General features: G+C 37.1%; 1 protein-coding gene across 1 annotated transcript in view; it reads left to right on the plus strand.

The window, feature by feature from the left end:
- IL1RAPL1 (interleukin 1 receptor accessory protein like 1) overlaps positions 1-21,471 on the plus strand; it is a 1,840,350-nt gene that overhangs the window by 1,806,372 nt on the left and 12,507 nt on the right. Inside the window, exon 9 of the mRNA XM_077480774.1 lies at positions 10,107-10,250. Within this exon, the coding sequence (XP_077336900.1) occupies positions 10,107-10,250 (144 nt within the window). The remainder of the gene's footprint in view (positions 1-10,106; positions 10,251-21,471) is intronic.

Below are 21,471 nucleotides of genomic sequence, written 5' to 3' on the forward strand. Positions count from 1 at the left end.
GTTATTTTTATAGGAAAAAAACTGGTAGGGCTGACACTATTTAGTTCACAAAAATGCTGTTAATCTATAATGATAAATTAGAAGCTTTAGGCATTGCTAGCAGATAAATATATATATATTTTTCTTGTACTTGCATGGTCCTTAAAAGGAATGTGAGGAGTATTTCACAGTTGTACTGCATATGTTTTCTTTGCCTTAAATACATTTAAGTTGTTTCCTAAAAAATAGTAGATGTTGACTTTTTGAGTTTAGGTTAATGAAACACAGTGGTAGAGACAGCATTATTTAGTTTTAAACAATCACTCTAATTTATTCAGGACCTGCTTTATTAGGCTTATACCTTTTGCCAATATACAATGTCTCAAAAAAGTGTCCTTCACGCCCACCTCAAAAGATTTGAAGGTGCCTTTGCAAGTGTTGTAATACTCTAATATGTGAAAGTACCAATATTGGAACATACATAAAACCAACTAAATTTGGAGCAAAATAGACAAAGAAGTTATCCCACCTCAGCAGAATGGTGCCATCTTAAAATAAAAGACTAGGTTCACTTAGGGCCATTGAAGACCCTACATAAAACAATATCAGACATTGGGGTTGATTTATTAGCACTGGGCACTGGAGAGTGTAAAATCTGGTGCAGTTCTGCATAGAAACCAATCAGCTTTCAGTTTCTTTGTCAAAGCTTAATGTGGTTTTAAAAGCTCAACGTTTTTTGTGTGTTTGACCCCCCCCCCCCCCAGCCCCCATTTAATACTCACCTGAGCTTTCTTGTGATCCAGCGATGTGCACAAGGGCTGCGCTTCTCTTGGGTCTCTCATTCCTCATTGGCTTAGACACCAGCAGGAGCCATTGGCACCTGCTACTAACAATCACAGCCAGTGAGCCAATGAGGAGAGTGTAGGTGTGGGGTCGAGCTGCCGGTCTGTGTGTCTTATGGACGCATAGATTGGGGCTTGGGGGCTTGCTATTGGAGGCACTGGCCAAAGAGGAGGAGCCAGGATTGCTGGCGGGGGACCTGGGAGGATTAGGGCTGCTCTGTGCAACACTACTGCACAGAGCAAGTAAGTATAACATTTTTTTTATAAAATAAAATAAAAAACCTTTAATGTCACTTTAAGTGAACAAGCTAATGTTAGAGGCTCTCCAGTATTAGTAATTAAACCCCATTGTGTAAGAAAGAGTGTCAAGAGCCTCATAAGTTTATAACCAGTAAAATGGGAACACGAAATAAATCTTTTAAATTATTGTAAATTATAAAAATAATGTTTATATTTATGTACAGGAAAACCATTACAATATTTTTTGCTTGAAACTGGAGTGCGTCAAAACCTTTCTACCTCTATATTAAAGTAAAATAAAATCATTTTATAAAACAACTTCCTCTTTAAACTCACTTGGGTTTTTTGACAGATGCATTAAAGCCAGGAACTTCTATAAATAATGAAGAATAATATGCCAAATAATTCAATCAGATAAAATAATGAAAGCCATATGATTTAATTGTCTAGCACAACATAGAACAGATGACAGTCCCTGCATATTGTAGAAATGCATCCAATGGCAATTATCAAACAGGAACATAGCATATGGTATTATAGTTATATAACCAATTCTCTATTTTACATGCATTATCACGCATTAGGATGAAGGCTTGAGATCAAAGATATGTAATTATACTAGGATAGTTTTGCCGGTACAGGCAAAGATGCCATTGGTTATCAGGCTGCCCTATGCCCTTCCATTATTTAATTTGCCTATGTTTCATAAGGTACACATAAACGAGGAAAAACATTATATATATATATATATATATATATATATATATATATATATATATATATTAATACTCCTACAATTAAATTATCCCATGTGGGATAATTAGGGTACAGCTGCCAATCATTAGCTGCTGCTGTTCTCCACACTGTTGAATAAAAAAGTATTCAATAAAATATATAAAAAAAATATATATATATGTATAGTATGTTATTGAACAATATCTAATACATGTTGGGAAACTGAAGGGGATAAAAAAAAACATTTAATAGCTACATATGCAATATATACCTTCATCCAAATCAATGGACTTGTCATTCATGATAATGTGAAACCCCAACAGTTTTCTAGTACCCAGATGGAATATCCAAAAAACTTGCTTTTTAACGGTCCCGTATGCACGTAGATTTGGCTAAGAATATTAGGGTGGACTACTTGATAATTGGCAGCTGTGCCCTAATTATCCCACATATGTCTATTTAATTGTAGGAGCATTTAAGATGTGAGTTGTAACTTCGTAAGCTATGGTTAAGCGCTGATTTAGCATAAAAAGTGTTAGCTGTGTATGCTATATCCCCTAATTTTGAACATGTTTTTTAATGAAGATTTCTATTAAAGAGGATTTTTTTTGGATGTGCGGCCAACCAGAATTGTTCTTTAATATGGACAGCAGTGAACAGGACCAGCACCTGTTAGTGTGGTAGTGGAGGATGAACAGGTGACTCCAGAGTTCCACTGAATTTAGGTAAAAACCCAAATGAACAAGTAGGCTATGAATCAGATAGTTTGTCCAGCCACAAAGCAGAACTAAATTTGATTAGTAGCCCCTGTTAGGTAGGTTGGCTACACTAGCATTCTATTTAATGCAGCAAGTATGGTGATATTCCTATGCAAAGGAGCAGCAACCAGGCAGTGATGTTACCAAACTACATTCTATTGGTGCTTTAAAAGGTCTTCCCAAGCTTCTATGAGAGCAGCCTTATCATCACATATCAGTGAAGAAGAAGATGTAAGATTTTTTTTTCTTTAATTTTCAGTCTTTTTTTGTTTGTTTTGCAAAATTATATACTACCATTATATACTACCAACAGAAAGCTCTATCTGTGTCAAAAAAAAAAAATGCTAAAGTACGACAGCTCTGAAAGCTGAAACTTGGCCTGGGCAGGAAAGGGGTGAAAATGCTCAGTATTGAAATGGTTAACATAAACACAGCTTCGCCTGAAACTTTGAGACTGTTCACTTGCAAAGAGAAAATCCCTTGTAAGTCTACTAACTCAACCGCAATGTGTTCTGTTGTGGTGGATTTTTTGCTTTTCTAGCATTTTTTATTTTTTACTAAAGGTGTATAATTTATGGCAACAAAGTGGGCGTGTATTAATATGATCTATGATCAACAAAACTTTTCAATTTCAATTCTGCAGTAAAAATGTGTAATTGTTCTACATTTGATGATCCATCAAAATAAATTTAAATTAAATGTTAATCCAAGCAAGAGCTGGGGAGAAATATTCTTATGATAAGGAACATTTTTTTCAGTGCATAATTAAATTGAAGCTAGTGCTTTGTCTGTGCTGAGGTTTTAACTAAACAAATGTCCTTCTATTAAAAGAGCCTTGTTTCTCAGAACTGCATATTCCATGCTGCTGCCCAATAATTATAAAACTAGACAGCACAGTAAATAGCTACTTTGCCAAGAGAAGAAAAAAATAATGGCATGCACTTTTTTTTTATAATATCAAAGCCAGTAGCTAACTACTAATTTAAAGTGGAGTTCCAGGCTTATTAAAAGTCAGCAGCTACAAAAAGTGTAGTTGCTGACTTTTAATAAACAGACACTTACCTGTTCCATGGTCCAGGGATGTGGGCGAACGGGGTGTCGCTCCTCTCCCCCACCTCTCCGCCGGCACCTCCATTGCCACACAGCTTTCGGCTTCACAGCCGGGCACGCATGGCGCATGCATGAGTCTCGCTGCGCTTCCTGAGTGGATAGGCAATCTCCTGGGACTTTTTGCGTGTCCCAGGAGATCGCCTAGAGGGAGGGGCCACCTAAGGCGAAAGGAGGAGTCACCTTGGTGGTCCCTAGGCGGAAGGAGGAAGTTGGACAGAAAGTCCCCCTCCTAACGAAGCCCCTACCCCCCCCCCCCCCCCCCAAAAAAATGACATGCCAAATGTGGCATGTAAGGGGACGAGGAGTGCTTAAAGCAGAAGTTCCATTTTTGGGTGAAACTCCGCTTTAAATACTAAGGGAGCATTGTGGACAAATTGTAGATAAAATACAAAATGAAAGAAATAAATACAGTATATTGTATGTACAACTATTAAATGAGCAAATAGAGATGGGTTAGAACCCCTGTCAGGCTTTACTTGAATCTCCAGAGATGTCCCTTCACTTTTTGTTCTTAGGACCACTTTTTATAGGAAAATCTGAAAAAGAGAGACATACAATGATAAAAATGCAGATGTTCTACTATTCCTCTAGAAATGCATAAAACATATTTTTACTACTGCCTCCAACTACAGTAAAACCTGACAGGAGTTCAAATGTGTAAACACACAAATCCCTGTTACTGTCAGGGGAGGGGAGACATATCGTTGTTCCTACTAAGTAGGAACAACGATATGTCTCACCCCTCATCAGTCCTATCCCCTCCCAGTTAAAACACATTTAGGGAACACACATCTAACCCCTTGATCGCCCCCTAGTGTTAAGCCCTTCCCTAGGAGTTACATCTATACAGTAATCAGCTCATATTTATAGCATTGATTGCTGTATAAATGTCACTGGTCCCAAAAATGTGTCAACATTGTCCAATCAGTAAGTCATAATGTCGCAGTACCGCTAAAAATCCAAGATCACCGCCATTACTAGTAAAAAAAAATGCCATAACAATGCCATAAATCTTTCCTATAGTTTTTAGATGCTATAACATATGCACAAACCAATCACAATGCGCTTATTGTTATTTTTTTTAACAAAAATATTTAGAAGAATATATCTTGGCCTAAACTGATGATTTTTTTTTTAAATAGGAATATTTATTATAGCAAAAAAAATTTTTTTTTTTTTCAAAATTGATGTTCTTTTTCTGTTTATAGTGCAGAAAATAAAACCCGCAGAGGGGCTAAAATACCACCAAAAGAAAGCTCTATTTGTGGGAAAAAAAAGGACACACATTTAGTTTGGGTACAGCATTGCATGATCACGCAATTGTCAGTTAAATCAACCCAGTACCAAATTCTAAAAAGTGCTCTGGTCAGGAAGGGGGTAAAACCTTCCGGGGCTGAAGTGATTAAACTGTCATTGTCACAGATAGTGGATCACATACCCTTTGTTCCCTCTGTTCTGAACTGCATAAGTGCTGGAGGGGAGGAAAGGCAGAAGTACACTGAGCTTCCCAGTGATAGGCTGTGCAGGGAGGCATGTCAGGACAAGTCTGATCATTGGAGGAGAGAAGTGTGAATTCCCAGCATGGCTAGAGAACAGACTATGGTGTGTTCTCCTGCTTAGTGTGGTCAATTTTTTTAAGAGGAAAGCGGGAACACCAGGGATTTTACATGAAGGAAGCAATACAAAGAGAACAGAATCCTTTTTCATACAAGTACATGGTATATATCAGAAGGCACTTATCAGAAATATGAAATACAGGGTCAACAAATGCTTTCATCTTCTGAGTAAAGTTCCACTTTAAACAGGAGCAGGACATAAAGTAGATCATCCTTCCTGACACCTGAAGTCAAAAACAGCAGCTGTAAAAACATCCAGTGTGCATGAGGCCTTAATGTATCTTTCCCATTCCATAACAGCAGACACATTTCACTAAGCAGCACATTTGTATCATGTCTATCCAAACCACCTATCATTGTGCCTCAGTTGTAAACAATAAACAAGATGTACTCTATGCAACAAGCCTATCCCATTCTATTATCTGTTTTATTACAAGAAATTGCTTGTTGCCTAAAAGTTGTAAATTATTATTATAAATCAAATGTTCCATTTTGCAGGTTTGATAAAAGTTAAATTGTAAGCTCCCACAGTTTTTGTGTAATCCTACTGATCAGCCATAAATCATTCAATAATAGATTTGTATTTATTGTTATATTACTCTCTTTTAAAACCAGAATCCTAGCCTGTACCAAAATAACAGTTGCTTACAGTATGCTGCCTATTGGTGCACCTAAACTAGCAGCCAGAAATTAATTTTCATGCGGTAATATAGAAATACTGCATGTCATAGCTTGAATGTAACGCTTTAAAAAATATCTGCCGTGACTGTATTTAGAAATGTGTTTCAAAATTTTTATTATTCAACATTTTCAAAAAGCAAGTGACTCACATGGAAGCTATAGTAAATGTTCTGTGTGTAAACTTTTTAAACTGGACCTCTTCTTTGCCAAGTGCAAAGTAACATTTTGTTTTTTCTAGTTACCTTTACCACAACTCTACCCCTGCCAAATTATCTATAGGAGCCAAGTGAAATACCCAGTACTGCTGAGTACAGGTGGGCTTGTGACTCTTATCTCTGCTTTCCAGGATGCTGCACTGGGTGCCTAAACAGTCCATAACCAGGCCTCATGCACTGTCACTTGGTAGATGAGAGAGGGGGGTGATCTTCAAACGGTGTAAGCTACAATTAGGCCAACTTGGAGATTACACAAGGCCTTTCCACCTAGATCTAGTAGGCAGGTAGGGAGGGAGCAAAAGCACGGTCTCACGTACCTGGTCGGAGGCTGAAGTGCTGAGAGGGCTTCCCTTGCACCTGAGTTCAGGGCACTCCTGAAGGTGGTGACAGGGAGTGCTTTGCCTAAAGAAGCAGAGGTCGCCAGCAGTGATAGGCTGAGTGATGAGATGTCTGCTGGATGGAGGCTGTATGAGTAGGATGCACTGCTGGGCAGGGGTCCCTCAGATGTACCAGATGAGACTTGGCTGAAGAAGGAGACAGGGGCAGGGTCAGTAGCAAAGGCAATAGTCATACACAGAATATCATCCAAGGGTAAGGCAGCAAGCAAGGTCAGGAGTAAGCAGGAGTCATACACTGATAATCAGGCAGCAGAGGAGTCCAGAGGTCACACATGGGTACAGCAGGCAGGAGCAGAGTCAATGGAACAAGGCAAGTGTCAATAGCTGGGAATGAAGACAAGACAGGTCAAAGGCAAGCCGTGTCAGTAACAGTAAATCCAATAGCATTAAGAACAGGAACACAGGAACACACAGGGAAGCTGAAGATCATCCAGCAACTAGTGGCTGATGCTGCTCGCTTTAAATAGGCGACTGGGAGCCAGAATCTGTCATGCATTGCGTTCGCACTGGCACACAAATCTTCACGCCCGTTTGTGCCCATGCGTATTAGCATTGCTGAATTTCTATGTGCCAATCTACAATTCTTCTGGGCATTAGCAGATGAACCAGTTCTTCTGTGGGCTGTTCTCTGACAAAAGGTAAGTATCAGAGTGGAGGGGGGGATAATAAGTGAGCCTGTCACTTTGACCTAAAGTCTATATATTGAATTATGATAATTAAGGATTGCTGAGATAAGATAATTTAACCATACAAATAATATGTTGGCGTAACCCTGGCTCCTAAGCTAAATACATTTGAACAAATTGATGGAAGCAGTGGTCTCTGCTGAGGTCCAACACATCCCCTGCTAGAGCTCTCAAAGTAAGAATCATGAGCTTTACTGAATGGAAAGCTCTAGGTTTGATTCAGCAGTGGGCACATTGCACCTTTGCAGAGAGATTACTGCTCCCATACAGAGAACTGTTTTCTAAAGATAAACCAACTGTAAAGCCTTGTACACATGATCGGAGAATCCGTCGGAATGTGTCCTATCGGACCGTGTTGTCGGATAATCCGACTGTGTGTGGTATGCATCGAAATATTTCAGTCGGAATATCCGTCGGACCCAAATTTCCAACTTGTTGGAAATATTTCCCGACCAACTGGTTCGATCGGACATACTCCGATCATGTGTACAGAATTTTGATCGGACCAAGTGCCACGCATGCTCAGATCAAATTCCTACATCAAAGCTATTGGCTACTAGCCTGAATGTAGTCCCATTGTAACGAAATTACGTCATCACGTTCTGAAAGATCGGATTTTTCGACAACTTAGTCCCACCGTGTGTATGCAACAGTTTCGGACAAGATCCGACGGACAAAATCCGACGGACAAAATCCGTCGGATTTGGTTGTCGAAATCTCCGACCGTGTGTACAGGGGCTAAGACGTTGCTCTCATTATTAATGCCTCAGGAGTGTATTTAGCTGGTTTAAAGTTACATTGTATTTAAACTCTGAATTTTAAACGTCAAAGGGTCAAAGCTTGTGTTGTCTATATGTACAGATCGGATGGCAAGGAAGGGATTTATTTTACAATGAGGGCATCCCTTCAGGAATTACAGGAAAGGGAGTACAATGTATAGAAATCCATAAACTATGCAAACATGGTACTAATGATGTAATAGATAACAGGACTGTTGGTACAGAACCAGCATACTCCCTAAGGAATATTACAGCTTTACTTATTAGCATTCAGGGCTGATAGCAGATTTCCCAACTCCACCTTTTTGTGGTTGTTATATTTAAGTTGGTTTTATGGTTAATAAGATTCAGATAGGGCCTTGTAGAGATTAACTCAACCATAAACTAGGTTTATTCATGTCTCAATAATTAAAGGAAGAAGTTGGAAACCTTCATTGGCAGGGGTATATTGCAAATAGTTAAGTACAATTTTAGTTTGGATCTAGAAATGCTCTACAGATAACATACTAAATACTTAAGTCTTAGTATGAGACAAGACTGAGGATATGTGATTATGTACTGACAAATATACATGAAATTTTTACGTTATATTAGTTATTCTGGTGCAAAGTACTAATTTAAATTGCCTCCTATGCATCATCTAAATATCTAATATACAGCAGCAGAGAGCCTCATAGACATCCTCACAGAATGGACATCTACAGTGAAATTGATGATGATTTGTTCTACACATATAATAAACCCTGACAAAATAAATAAATAAGAATAAGTAACAAATTAAAAAGGATACGATATCCACAGTATTTTATGTAGAAATTTAATTGCAGCAGTAAACACAATTTCTTTCAATTAAATCTATGCTTGATACTAGCAACACACTGCATAGGTTGATTGTGATTTTCTAAACTGCAATGATTTGCACAACTTGATTCACTATCACAATCATGAATTCACATTGCTGAGAAATATGATTTGCAAACTTTGTAGCTGACTGGGTGAACATACAAGGGCATATTTAAAAAGTGTAAATTCATTAGTTCATGTTACATCTCTAGAATTAAAAATCAGTTATTCTAGTAAATAACAATGTGCTTTTGAAACCTGATATGTATTGAATACTAAATACTTTTATTCTCAGTTTCTGTTGTCAGGTTTGCATATATTGATCTGTCAAATGTCAGTGTTTTTTTAATTAACCAAATGCGTATGGCTGAGACATGCTTTGCACAACAGAAATATGAGCTTGTAAATCCTTTGAGAGCTGTACATGTGTACCCTGACATTCTGTCACCAGCCTGTATACCCTTAGCACCAGGCAGATGTTTCAAGATGGGTCCCTGAAGAAAATGATCCCAAAATAAAATGACTTTGTGTACCTTATAAATGCAGAAAATGTATATATACATATACACATATTATTTTTAAGTAGGATAACACTCTGCTAATTGACAATAGAATCAAAAAAATTTGAACTGAATATTAACAGTGCCACTCCTCTGTGACATTACTATCCTCAAATTCTATAACTCCTTTTCAAAAAGTACATAAAAAAGTATGAGGTCTGGTTCTTCCTTATTAGACCTTACATGGTTTAGGTTGCCCTTAATTCACTTCAGGTCATTAAGTAGGCAGAAAGCCTGCATTTATTTGTAGAGTATGCTTCTTGGGTAAGGAAAATGTACTGACACCTTGCTGACACCTTGCCTTAGATGAAAGTAAACCGATAATAGCTTGTTTTCTCTTGAACAAATAGTTTTTACTAGTGAAGAAAACCACTGCTTCTTGGTGAGACCTAACTTAGGAATTACAAAGTTCTGATTAATAAACATTTTTGATTACTACTAGTACTAAATATCTGTGACCATCACCCAATCATGTATATCCTAATCTTTCCAGACCATATCATTTGAATCAAATAATAAGCAGCAGCAGGCCCGATTTGTTAATATATGGCCAACTCTAGGATCTTTAAGTCATGATAACAACCCTAACTGCACTGCAAACTGCTGATGTTGCAATATTGTAACTTATAAATGATAAATTCCTGTTCTTTTTTTTGCATTTTAGAACTGATGTACACAGTTGAACTTGCTGGAGGCCTGGGAGCCATTCTTCTGCTGCTTGTGTGTCTGGTCACCATCTATAAATGTTACAAGATTGAACTCATGCTTTTTTATAGAAATCATTTTGGAACTGAGGAACTTGATGGTGGTAAGGAATTATTCATATTTTGTCATTATTCGTAATAATAGGAAATACAAATTCTGTTATAGCAGAATTGTCATTTTACAGTACAGTGAAATTAAATATCATTACTTACCAATTTTAATTATTTTTCTCATAAAAACATTGTGATGAAATGTTGAATTAATAAATCTATCTTCTTGGATCTAAATGAGAAATGGAGGCAAAACATGAACTATAGTAAGGAATATGGCACATAAATAGCTATTTATCAATCTCTGCGGTTTACTTATTTATTTTGTTTACAATTTCATTGTATGTCAGAAAAAAATGCCCCATTTTAACGCAAAGGATAAATTTACCTATAGTAACATGTAACATGTTACTAAAATAGCAGACACGCCCCATTCCCCCAACACCCCGTTCGTTCATTGTCACAGTGGGTGGGGGATCCTCTCCCCATACTGCCAAAATGTATAAGACAACTCCAAGCACCCAGCCATGTCATTCATTCAAACATGTGCATTCAATATTTTTTTAATATCCTTTTTCAATATCCTTTTCTAACAAATTAAAAAATAGCTCTCAGGGTGGGACATCTTTACCATCTACAGAGTCAACTCAAAAATGTTTCAGCAGTAGGAATCCTTACTTGTTGTTGTTTGCCAATCCATCTCTAGAACTTATTTTAACCTCTAATGCCATGTACATATGGCCGGACTTTTTGACAGCAAAGGTCCGACGGAACAAATCCGTCGGACAATTCGACCGTGTGTGGGCTTCATCGGACCTTTGCTGTCGAAAAATCAGACGGGCTTTAGATTTAGAACATGTTTCAAATCTTTCTGATGGACTTAAGTCCGGTCTAAAAATCTGTTTGTTTGTATGCTAGTCCGAGGAATGAAAACCAACGCCAGGGGAGCTATTGGCTACTGACTATGAACTTCCTTATTCTAGTCTGGTCGTACGTAATCATGGTCAAATCCATCAGAATTTGGCGTCATTGTGTGTGGCCAAGTCCGTTAGTTCGGAAAGTCCATCGGAAGTCCACCAAAAGTCAGTCAGGAAGCCCACCGGACCTAGTCTGTCGAAAAGTCCGGCCATGTGTATATGGTATAAGTGAACTTATAGACACTCAAAAGACATCAGATAAATTGCAGGAGCATCCTAAGCATTACAGTACTTTTACTTAATTCTTTACTTAAGAATTTTTTCCGCAATACAAGGTGCACAAGAATAAGGACTTGAGTCACAGAGCAGACGTTTCAAGATATGAAAATCAAGGTGCAATCATACATACAATTTTGTCATGATAATTTTTTTTGTAACAGTTAAGCAGTAAAGAAGTAGGGAATCCTCGACTATTTCTGATGTATGATGGTCCTCCAGCAGCTGTGATATGATACTGTGCTGTGTCATGAGTGAAGAAAAGGTGGAGGGGTGTTTACAAGGGGAAAGATTAAGCTGGCGTGTGTATGGGAAGAGTATTGTGAATATGGTGAGAAAATGGGTGGAAATGGGAATAGAAACAAAAAAGAGAATTGGAAATGTGTACTATTTGAGGTTTCTGGAATTACTAGATCAACAATAGGGCCTTATATTCCACATATTGAAAAAACTTGCTCCCCCCCACCAGAAATGTATGTAAGATAGGCACTGAATTAGTGAAAAGTTAAACAGACTGTAGTCTTTAGGCAACACACATGAACAACATTTCCATAGATTATGCTCAAATTTACCCATGGTGGGTGAAACCACTATGACATTCAATTGTCTCTGTTTAGTGAGAATCCGACCTGGGAGATCTTGTACTCTCTGCAGACAGACTCATCAGTCAGGATGCTATTGGTCTATAAAAGGGGTCTTTAATTAAAATTCATAGAGGTCCAGTCAGTAAAATTTCCTAATGGCAAAGGTCTGAATCTCAGGTTTGTGCTATAACACATCATGGCCCCTTTTACATCATAGTCTCCTCTTTACATGAGTGTTCTCAGCCCCTCCTTCACATCACAGCCACCCTTAAAGTGGAGTTCCCATTATATAAAAAAAAAAAGTCAGCAGCTACAATTACTGCAGCTGCTGACTTTTAATAATCGGACACTTACATGTCCCAGGGTCCAGCGATGTGGGGAATTGAAGCCCCGCTCATCTCCCACTCCGTTCGGTAATGCTGGCATTGTAACTGTGGGCACTCGGCTGTGGCTTCACAACCAGGCACCCACTGTGCATGCATGATCGGCACCTCATGCCATGATTGGCTGCGGAATCATCTGGGACCTGTCATGTGTCCCAGATGATTGACAAGAGGGAGGGGGCAGAGCTGAGCCCTTCCTGTGCCGAGGGGAAGTGATGTCAAAAGCCCAGGCACTGAAGGAGACAGACTACGAGGGACCCCCTAACAACAGCCATTTTTTTTAAAGGCACGTTCTTGATTTTTTTTATTTTCGGGTGGAACATCACAGTCCCCCCCCCCCTTTACATCAGTGTCTGCAGTTGCTCTTGACGACCAGCTCACGCCTGAATTCCTGTGAATATATATTTATTCATGACAGTGTAGTAAAAACCAGTAACAACTGAGTACTGTCCGTGATACTTTTTTTTTATTTGCACTAACATACAATTTTTCAGAGCAAGGTTTTGGGGTTTGTCCCCTTCCTTAAGGTCTGAACAGTACAGCTTGTGTTGTGAAAAATTACAGGTTAGTGCACATAAAAAAGTATCACGGACAATACTCAATTGTTTCTGTCGCAAGTGCACTAATATGGCTATCACCTCAAGTGAAAACCAGTAAAAATACATGTTTTAGGGCTAAAGAATCCTCCATCATCAGGGCTATAACACAAATCCATCAATAGTATTTTTAGACTGTACGAAAAATAAATATGACATAAATGTTTGTAACTGACATCAATGGTCATAATGGTCATATTTTATATGAAAATGTAAATATCAATTGAGTGTGCAATATATAATAACTAGAAAAGAATAAAAATAAATTCAAATGTAAACACAAAATAAATGTACAAAATAACACATAATGTACATATTTATATGTAAAAAATAAATAAATATATAATAATATATGCAATCACAAGTATATTAATAAAAAAAAATGAACACAAATGTCTACACATATTTATTAATATTATTTTAAAAACGAATTAGACAAAAAAACGAAGTATCACCTGACTGGGTTAAATGTACACTGTGGCACAGATTAATTGGTTTAGAATGCCTACTGCCCCAGTCTAAGTGTTGCTGTGCAGGGCATTACATAAAGCCAAGGTAAATGTAGGTATTTACTGTATATTAGTCACATTGAAAAATGTTTTTATATGAATACATAGAGTATCTGCATCAACTGGTGTTTTTATATATCTGCCTAAGATTCTTCTTTATTCTATGACCTTTAATATTGATGGATTTTGAATTAAGTGTAATTTTCAGAATGAAAAAACGAAAGAAAACGCTATTATGTAGCAAACAGCAATAAAACGAACAATAAAACTAGTTTTAGTGAGTATAGCAGTATTGCGATGTGCAACTTTGTATCTACAGCAGAAACGGTAAAATTGTTTTATAATTTCTGACAGATTGCCCCCTACTGGGTTGATGTATTCCCTTTTCTATAAAAACGGTTAAACCATTCTGGTCCTCTCTGTGTTCCCTTAAAGGATACTAAACAATTAACAGCATGGCAGCTTCTCACATTGTGTTGTTTTACTGTTTGTTTGTGTTTATAAATGAGCAGTACAGAGTTTGAATTTTGAAAAGCAAGGGGAAAAAAGAACAAAAAGAATAAATCATTCACATAGCAGCTTTTGCGAGCAACGCTGAGTTAGTAAATGGTTTTGTATTTTTTAATATTATGTTATTTGTATTTGTTATCTAGAAAGAGATTTTTAAGGATGCCTGTTGGCAAGTATGCTTTGAAAATATATTTATAGACCTGTAATAACATCTTTATTTTTAGAATTTACTTGTAAATGCAAGGGCTTGGATTTACCTGTAGAAAGTTAGCAAAGTCTTTGGAAACATTTGCAGTAGATTATGGCCATATTACACTGTGCATGCTATGATAATGCTATGATACTCATATAAAAACCGATTCCATCATTTATATCTGAAAGAATCATTTTATTTTTGGTTGGTTTATGCAAAAGTTATAGCGTTTACAAAATAGGGGATAGTTTTATGGCATTTTTATTAATAATTCTTTTTTTACTAGTAATGGCGACAATCAGGGATTTTTATTGTGACTGCGACATTATGGCAGACACGGACATTTTTGACACATTTTTGAGACCATTGTCATTTATACAGCAATCAGTGCTATACAAATGCACTGATTCCTGTGTAAATTACACTGGCAGTGAAGGGGTTAACCAGGGGTGGCAGTGAAGGGGTTAACCAGGGGGTGGCAGTGTAGGGGTTAAGTGTTCCTAGGGGGGTGTTACTAGCTGTGGGGGGCTGGGCTTTGTGTTAGTGAACACTGATCTCTGCTCCAATCAAATGGAGCAGAGATCAGTGTCACTTGTTGCTAGGCAGAACGGGGAGATGCTGTTTACAACAGCATCTCCCCATTCAGCCTCCCCGTGAGACAATCCCGGGTATCCCCACACAGATCAAGCAAAACCCTGGTGGTAAATATTGCATGCTTTTTTACTCTCTGGTCCATTTGTGAGTTTTTGAATATTTACTGGCACATTTTTTTTTTCCGGTAAAGCATAATTATTATTTGGACTTAATATACTGCATCCGATAATTTATGTAAACAAGTCATGTGATTACGTTATCACATGTGGTAAACATTAGGGAATTGACACCTTCAAGTAAAAGCTGGAAAAAGGAAAAAGAATAAAAAGTCAGTACAGCTGAAAAAAAAATGCAAATAGTGAAAAATGCCTCATAATCTTGCCAGAAATGCTGTTATCTCCCAATTTTTAGTAGTGGACTGACAACCGGGATATAACTAAGAACACTCAGAATGTAAATATGTGAGATTCTAGCTAAAAAAAAATGATAGCTCTAGCTTCCTTTTTTTAAATTCTTTATTTAATTTTTTTTTAAGAAACAGAGCAAATTACAAACCATAAGATGAGAAATGGAATTCGGGATCATCACTGAGGAGTAAACACAGCAGTAAAGTGTTTAAAGTTCAGTGAAATGGCAATCAGCATGCAAAACAATTACAGTACAAATGTTTACTTTTATAATTCTAACAGGCAGGATTTGCCTAGTTTTTCAGATAGGGGAGAATATGGGAGGGGGGTGGGAGGTCAAAATAAGAGAAGAGGGGAGGATCTGAGAAGATGGTGCTAGGAATCATGAAAGGGGGATAGGGATCTGAGTAAGTGGGAAGGTGTGGAGACTAATATAGGGATAGGTAGAAGGAAAAATGAGGAAGGAGACTGGAGGCAGTGGTGTGTCTTTCAGGTGGAAGTCTAGACCCTGAACAATAGTTTAGGTGTAGCCAAACATAGGCTTTACTTTCTTCTGCAAAGAAGTCCAGTAAAACCAGTTCATTCTGTATAGATCATGTTTATTTTTGGAAGAGAAAATCAACCCTTCCATTTGCCTGATATCTTCCACCCGGCATATACGGTATATAAAGATATTGAGGAAGAGGGGTAGAATCTTTCAAATTCAAGAGAATGCTGGACTTTGTTACATTCAGGTGGTGGTGAATGGAGTTCTTGTATGTTTGGGTGGGGATGGTAAAGTGGAACAGCAGTGAAAGGTTTGAGCCATCCAGAATGGTGAAGTCTGTAAATTCCTGAGAAATTTCCCTGACCTTAATTCAATAGGGCTTCAGTTAGGGGCATGACAAAAAGGATTGAGCCTTCATTGGTATTACAGCACCAGCAAATGTCAGCGACGTAAGGGTAGAATTTTTGGAGGACCATCACAGTTCTGTACCATCAAGACAGCCCTTTGTAGTTAGTTTCCTGTAGTCTAGTGCTGATAGAGGATTTGATATCCCTGGAAGAGCATAAGTCTTTAACCCACGGGTGGCAGGAGGAGACAATAGGTATAGATTATCTGATCTGTTAAGGAATGGAAAGTGTATGTGGTCATCTTCCAAATTATTGTTTTTGCTTTGGGGTGAGAAACTGCTCTTACAGGTGAAGGCCACTGGGGATTGATTAACACTTTGAATCATTTAAGCATGAAGCACTTTTGTGGTGGAGTTTTTGATGGACTTTGATTTTGAGACAGATGGGCAATTTTTTCGACTCCTAATTACCAAACTTTAGGAATCATAGGAAGAAAAATATATTTTGCTGGATTTTATTGAGTTTTATACTTGATGAATTTTTGTAGGGTACTTATTTATGCACAGTTTTTATTTAATTGGGTGATTCACTATTTATTTGTTTTGCTCTTTAATTTTCTGCATATATATGTAATTTATTGCACTTGTTTAGATAGGATTTAACTTTGGAATAATACTCAGTAGTTTTTCAGCTCAGTCAATTTCTTTGAACACTTGAAGTCATTGTGAGTGTGAGTGTGGTCTGCTTGTTTTCAAGTCACCATGCTCCAGTAACGATACTCTTGAAATTTTCATGACTGCGTCAGTTATGGAATTCAGAAAGCTGTTTTGCACACCTTACTCATTACCTATTCTTGCTTAGTAAATACAGCCTTGTACAGGCGGTCCCAGGTTACAAACATCCGACTTACAAATGACTCCTACTTACAAACAAAGGAAGACAACAAGAAGTGAGAGGAAATCTACCCCTAGGAACTAATTTCACTCCTGTAAGAGTTGCCTCTTGGGGGATCAGAAAGGATTTTTTTCCCCTGCTGTAGCAAATTGGGGCATGCTCTGCTGGGGTTTTTTGCCTTCCTTTGGATGAACTGTGGGTATAGAATTGGGTATATTGGATTATACGATACTTTTACTTTTACTTATACTTATTTTTTATGGTTGAACGGGATGGACTTGTGTCTTTTTTCAACCTGATTAACTATGTAACTATGTAAGTTATTATGGGAAAAAAGTTGTCTCCACTGAAGCTTTATCACCAATCCCTGTTTCCACAAAAACCCAAAATGTTCAAAATCCTATTGTCATAGGGACGGCAAGTGAGATTAAATCTTCTCATCAGGAGCTAACAGACAGCAAGATAAATGTTACAGGGGTGTTAACCCTTCCCTATGTTATCCAGAAAATGTAAAAATTATTTTTTTGGCTGCAGCTACACTTAAAAAATTTACCTGTTCTGACTTACAAACAAATTCAACTTAAGAACAAACCTACAGATCCTATCTTGTTTGTAACCTGGGGACTGGCTGTAGTTGTATATAATAATATATTTAAAGATAGTGGTTAGCAGTGATGGATTTTTTCCAGGGAAAATTACACATTTCTTTATTTTCTAATTGTCTCTAATTTGAGTGAGCCAGTATGGTGAAAGTGTGAAAGTGTGAAAGTGTGATATTTGTGCCAGTACAATCATTGATGATAGATTTATATATATATATATATATATATATATATATATATATATATATATATATATATATATATAAAGCGTGTGTGGCGGCAACCAGATGAGGAGTACAAAGACAAGTGTGTCTTGCCTACAGTCAAGCATGGTGGTGGGAGTGTCATGGTCTGGGGCTGTATGAGTGCTGCCAGCAATGTGGCGCTGCAGTTCATTGAGGGAACCATGAATGGCAACATGTCCTGTGACATACTGAAGCAGAGCATTATCACCTCCCTTCAGAGACTGGGCCGTGGGGCAGTATTCCAACATGATAACAACCACAAACACACCTCCAAGATGACCACAAGCTTGCTAAAGAAGCTGAGGGTAAAGGTGATGGACTGTCCAAGCATGTCTCCAGACCTAAACCCTATAGGGCATCAGAAGGTGGATGAGCACAAGTGGCAGAGGTCTCCAGTGGCAACCAGTGAAGCTCTGGTGAACTCCATGCCCAAGAGGGTTAAGGTAGTGCTGGAAAATAATGGTGACCACCCAAAATATTGACACTTTGGGGCCAATTTGGACATTTTCATTTAGGGGGTGTACTCACTTTTGTTGGCAGCGGTTTAGAAATGAATGGCTGTGTGTTGAGTTATTTTGAGGGGACAGCTAATTTACACGGTTATACAAGCTGTACACTCACTACACTATACTAAGATATAATAAAATATTTACAAAAATGTGAGGGGTCTACTTACTTTTGTGAGATACTGGGTGTGTGTGTATATATATATATATATATATATATATATATATATATATATATATATATATATATATATATATATAAAGTTAAAGTTAAATGTTCTGCCAAACAGTTTTTCCTTCTTCCTACTGTGGGGAAATAACAGGAGATGAGGAGATCTACCCAAAGTGAGAAGTATTCTCATCTTAGACAGTTGCCACTGGACTATTTGTGCTCTGGTGACAATTCTAACATTTTGGATTCTCTCCCATTTTCAGTCTTGGTGACAAAGGTAACTTCCCAGTGAGGACACAGACAACAATAAAAATTTGACAGAGGATATAACCTTCGGGCACCCTGTCTAAAACCCCCAAAAAAGTTTGCATACACTTTAAACAGACTAGCAGAGCAGGCCTACACTCCATTCAATAACGTCTTCATAGAGTTTTAACTTCATTATACATGTTATAACATGTCAATCAAGTTCCCTTCCTCAATTATAACTACGCATTCAGCTCATGCACCAAAATACACTTACAATCAGCAATTGCAAAATACAATTTGCATTGGTTAAACTTGTTATGCTCAAGGCAATACCAGAAAGTGCCATTTTTTTTCCTGTCAGCCTTGTAAAAACTAAAAGTTAAAAAGAAATTGCATACCATTAATCTTATGCCTTATTAAAATTCCCAACTCCAGAAGGCATTTTTTAACAAGCCACTGCGAACCTGAGCTTCACAGTGTTGGCCTTTTAGCTTGATGGCTGGAAGCAAGTGGTAACAGTACTTCAGTTTACTCTGCATGTATAAGAAGCCATATTCCTTTTAGTCCCCTGCTAAGTACATCAGTTGCACAGAATGAGGTTATCTGTATGACTTCTTTAGAAATGGAATTTAATGGTATTGGCTCCCAGGAATCTTTAAACAAAACTTTTTTCTCTTTTTTTGAAAGTTCACATGTGAGACCGTACTGTAGTCAGATAATATTTATAAAATGAAAAAAAAAATGTGTACTCCTCATACAGCTATAAATAAATTGTTCTCTATTAGAATACATTTTTTTTTCTAAAAGTTCTTGCTGTACTGAGTTTCCATTGATTGAACTTATAGTACAAAATATGAATGTTTCTTTTAAAGCAAGTAGTAAAGGACACTGTTTATTTCACAGCTTCCTCTTTATCAAGCATTTGTAAGGAAAATAGGAGAGAGAGAAAAAGATGCACTAGTAAATAGCTGATTTCAGCACTGAATGAATATACAATTAGTTTTGGCACCCAGTAGAATATCCAATAAGGCTTCTTTTATAAGCAATTGATATTCTGCATAGTCTGTGCATAATGTTCTCTAGAGAGTATGAAAAAGGTTAACATATCATTAGTCTTGCAATTGATTTAGCTGTACTTTACACACAACAACAACAAAAAAATCAACATGTGACCTCTTATTTCAGGGAATTAGTTTCATTGCTCTTGTGTTTATTGGCCTCTTAATGAAAATTAATGTCTAAGCTTTTTTAACAAATGTACTAATGCCTTAATTTTTGAAGCAACCATAACTAAAAAAAAGTCTAGTTATTATGTTCCTACACAAGCACTAGATCGAGCTATTTAAAATAAAAAAATAAAAAATAGATGCATCGTAGTTACTTTGTTAAAAAATAGTAATAGTGTATTTTATACCTTCCCACCAGAAATCTGTATATTAATGTTCCCTGACACAATGTTACATATTTACATAGTAAGTGAGGTTGAAAAAAAACACAAGTCCATCAAGTCCAACCTATGTGTGTGATTATATGTCAGTATTACATTGTATATCCCTGTGTGTTGTGGTCGTTCAGGTGCTTATCTAATAGTTTTTTGAAACTATTGATGCTCCTCGCTGAAACCACCACCACCTGTGGAAGGGAATTCCACATCCTTGCCACTCCTACAGTAAAGAACCCTTTACGCAGTTTAAGGTTAAATCAAATTTCTTCTAATTTTAATGAGTGGCCACATGTCTTATTAAACTCCCTGTGGAAAAGTTGTATCCCTATTGTGGGGTCACCAGTGTGGTATTTGTGAATTTAAATCATATCCACTCTCAAGCATCTCTTCTCTTCTCCAGAGAGAATAAGTTGTCCTATGCCTAGAATTTAATATACTTTCTCCGCTTTGTGAACCAGCAACTAACAGTTGTCCCTGATCATGTTATCTTATTTCAGTTCCGACATGTAGGCTGGAGGCTTGATTAACAAAAATGAAAGCCTTCAGACTGCAATGTTCATTTGTAATGCCATGTATTTAATAGGTCAACTGCTGGAAATAATAATAACTTAGTTATAATAAGCCTAGAAGTAAAAAAGTAAAAAAGTAAAAAAAACACAAATCCAGCACTAACATATAAGCTGCTGCTATAACATCAAATCAATATTTCATATGTTTTAAAATGATCAAAAAAAAGTGTAAAAGTAGTGCACTTCACTGTATTAAACACCTTGCTACCAAACAGTTAAAGCTGATTACACCCTATGACAGGTGAGCCCAAATAGAGCTTTCTAATCTCAGAGTTATTTTGGGATTTATCAGGTGTATAGATGTACAAAACCTTCGCCACACCTGAAAAAGAAGTATTGTAGAAGATGGGCTTTTAAATGGTAATTCCCCTGGTTCAGGTGAACATATATATACAGTATATATATATATATATATATATATATATATATATATATATATATATATATATATATATATATATATACATCAGCCATTGTTAGAAAGATACAAATGTTTGTTTACTAATACATATATTATTAATACAACAAAGGTAAGGAGGGCAACTAAAGCCCAAAAGTGTAGAAAGCACATTACACAAAATATAAAATATGAAAACACATAAATTATATGGGATCTGCCAACATGTTTTGCGGTCATTCTCGCTTCTTCAAGGCTTAATCATCCATGTGTAAGTCACAAAACATCTTTAACAATGGATGTGTTCAGGCTAAGGGGACACCAAACAAGGAAAAATACACTCCACCTCACTGATATGGAGCATATGTGAAACGTGGTCACCATGTATGGTGT

Source organism: Lithobates pipiens, unplaced genomic scaffold (assembly GCF_037356315.1).
Source record: "Lithobates pipiens isolate NorthernLeopardFrog02 unplaced genomic scaffold, aLitPip1_a1.2 Scaffold_16, whole genome shotgun sequence".
Taxonomy (NCBI): Eukaryota; Metazoa; Chordata; class Amphibia; order Anura; family Ranidae; genus Lithobates; species Lithobates pipiens.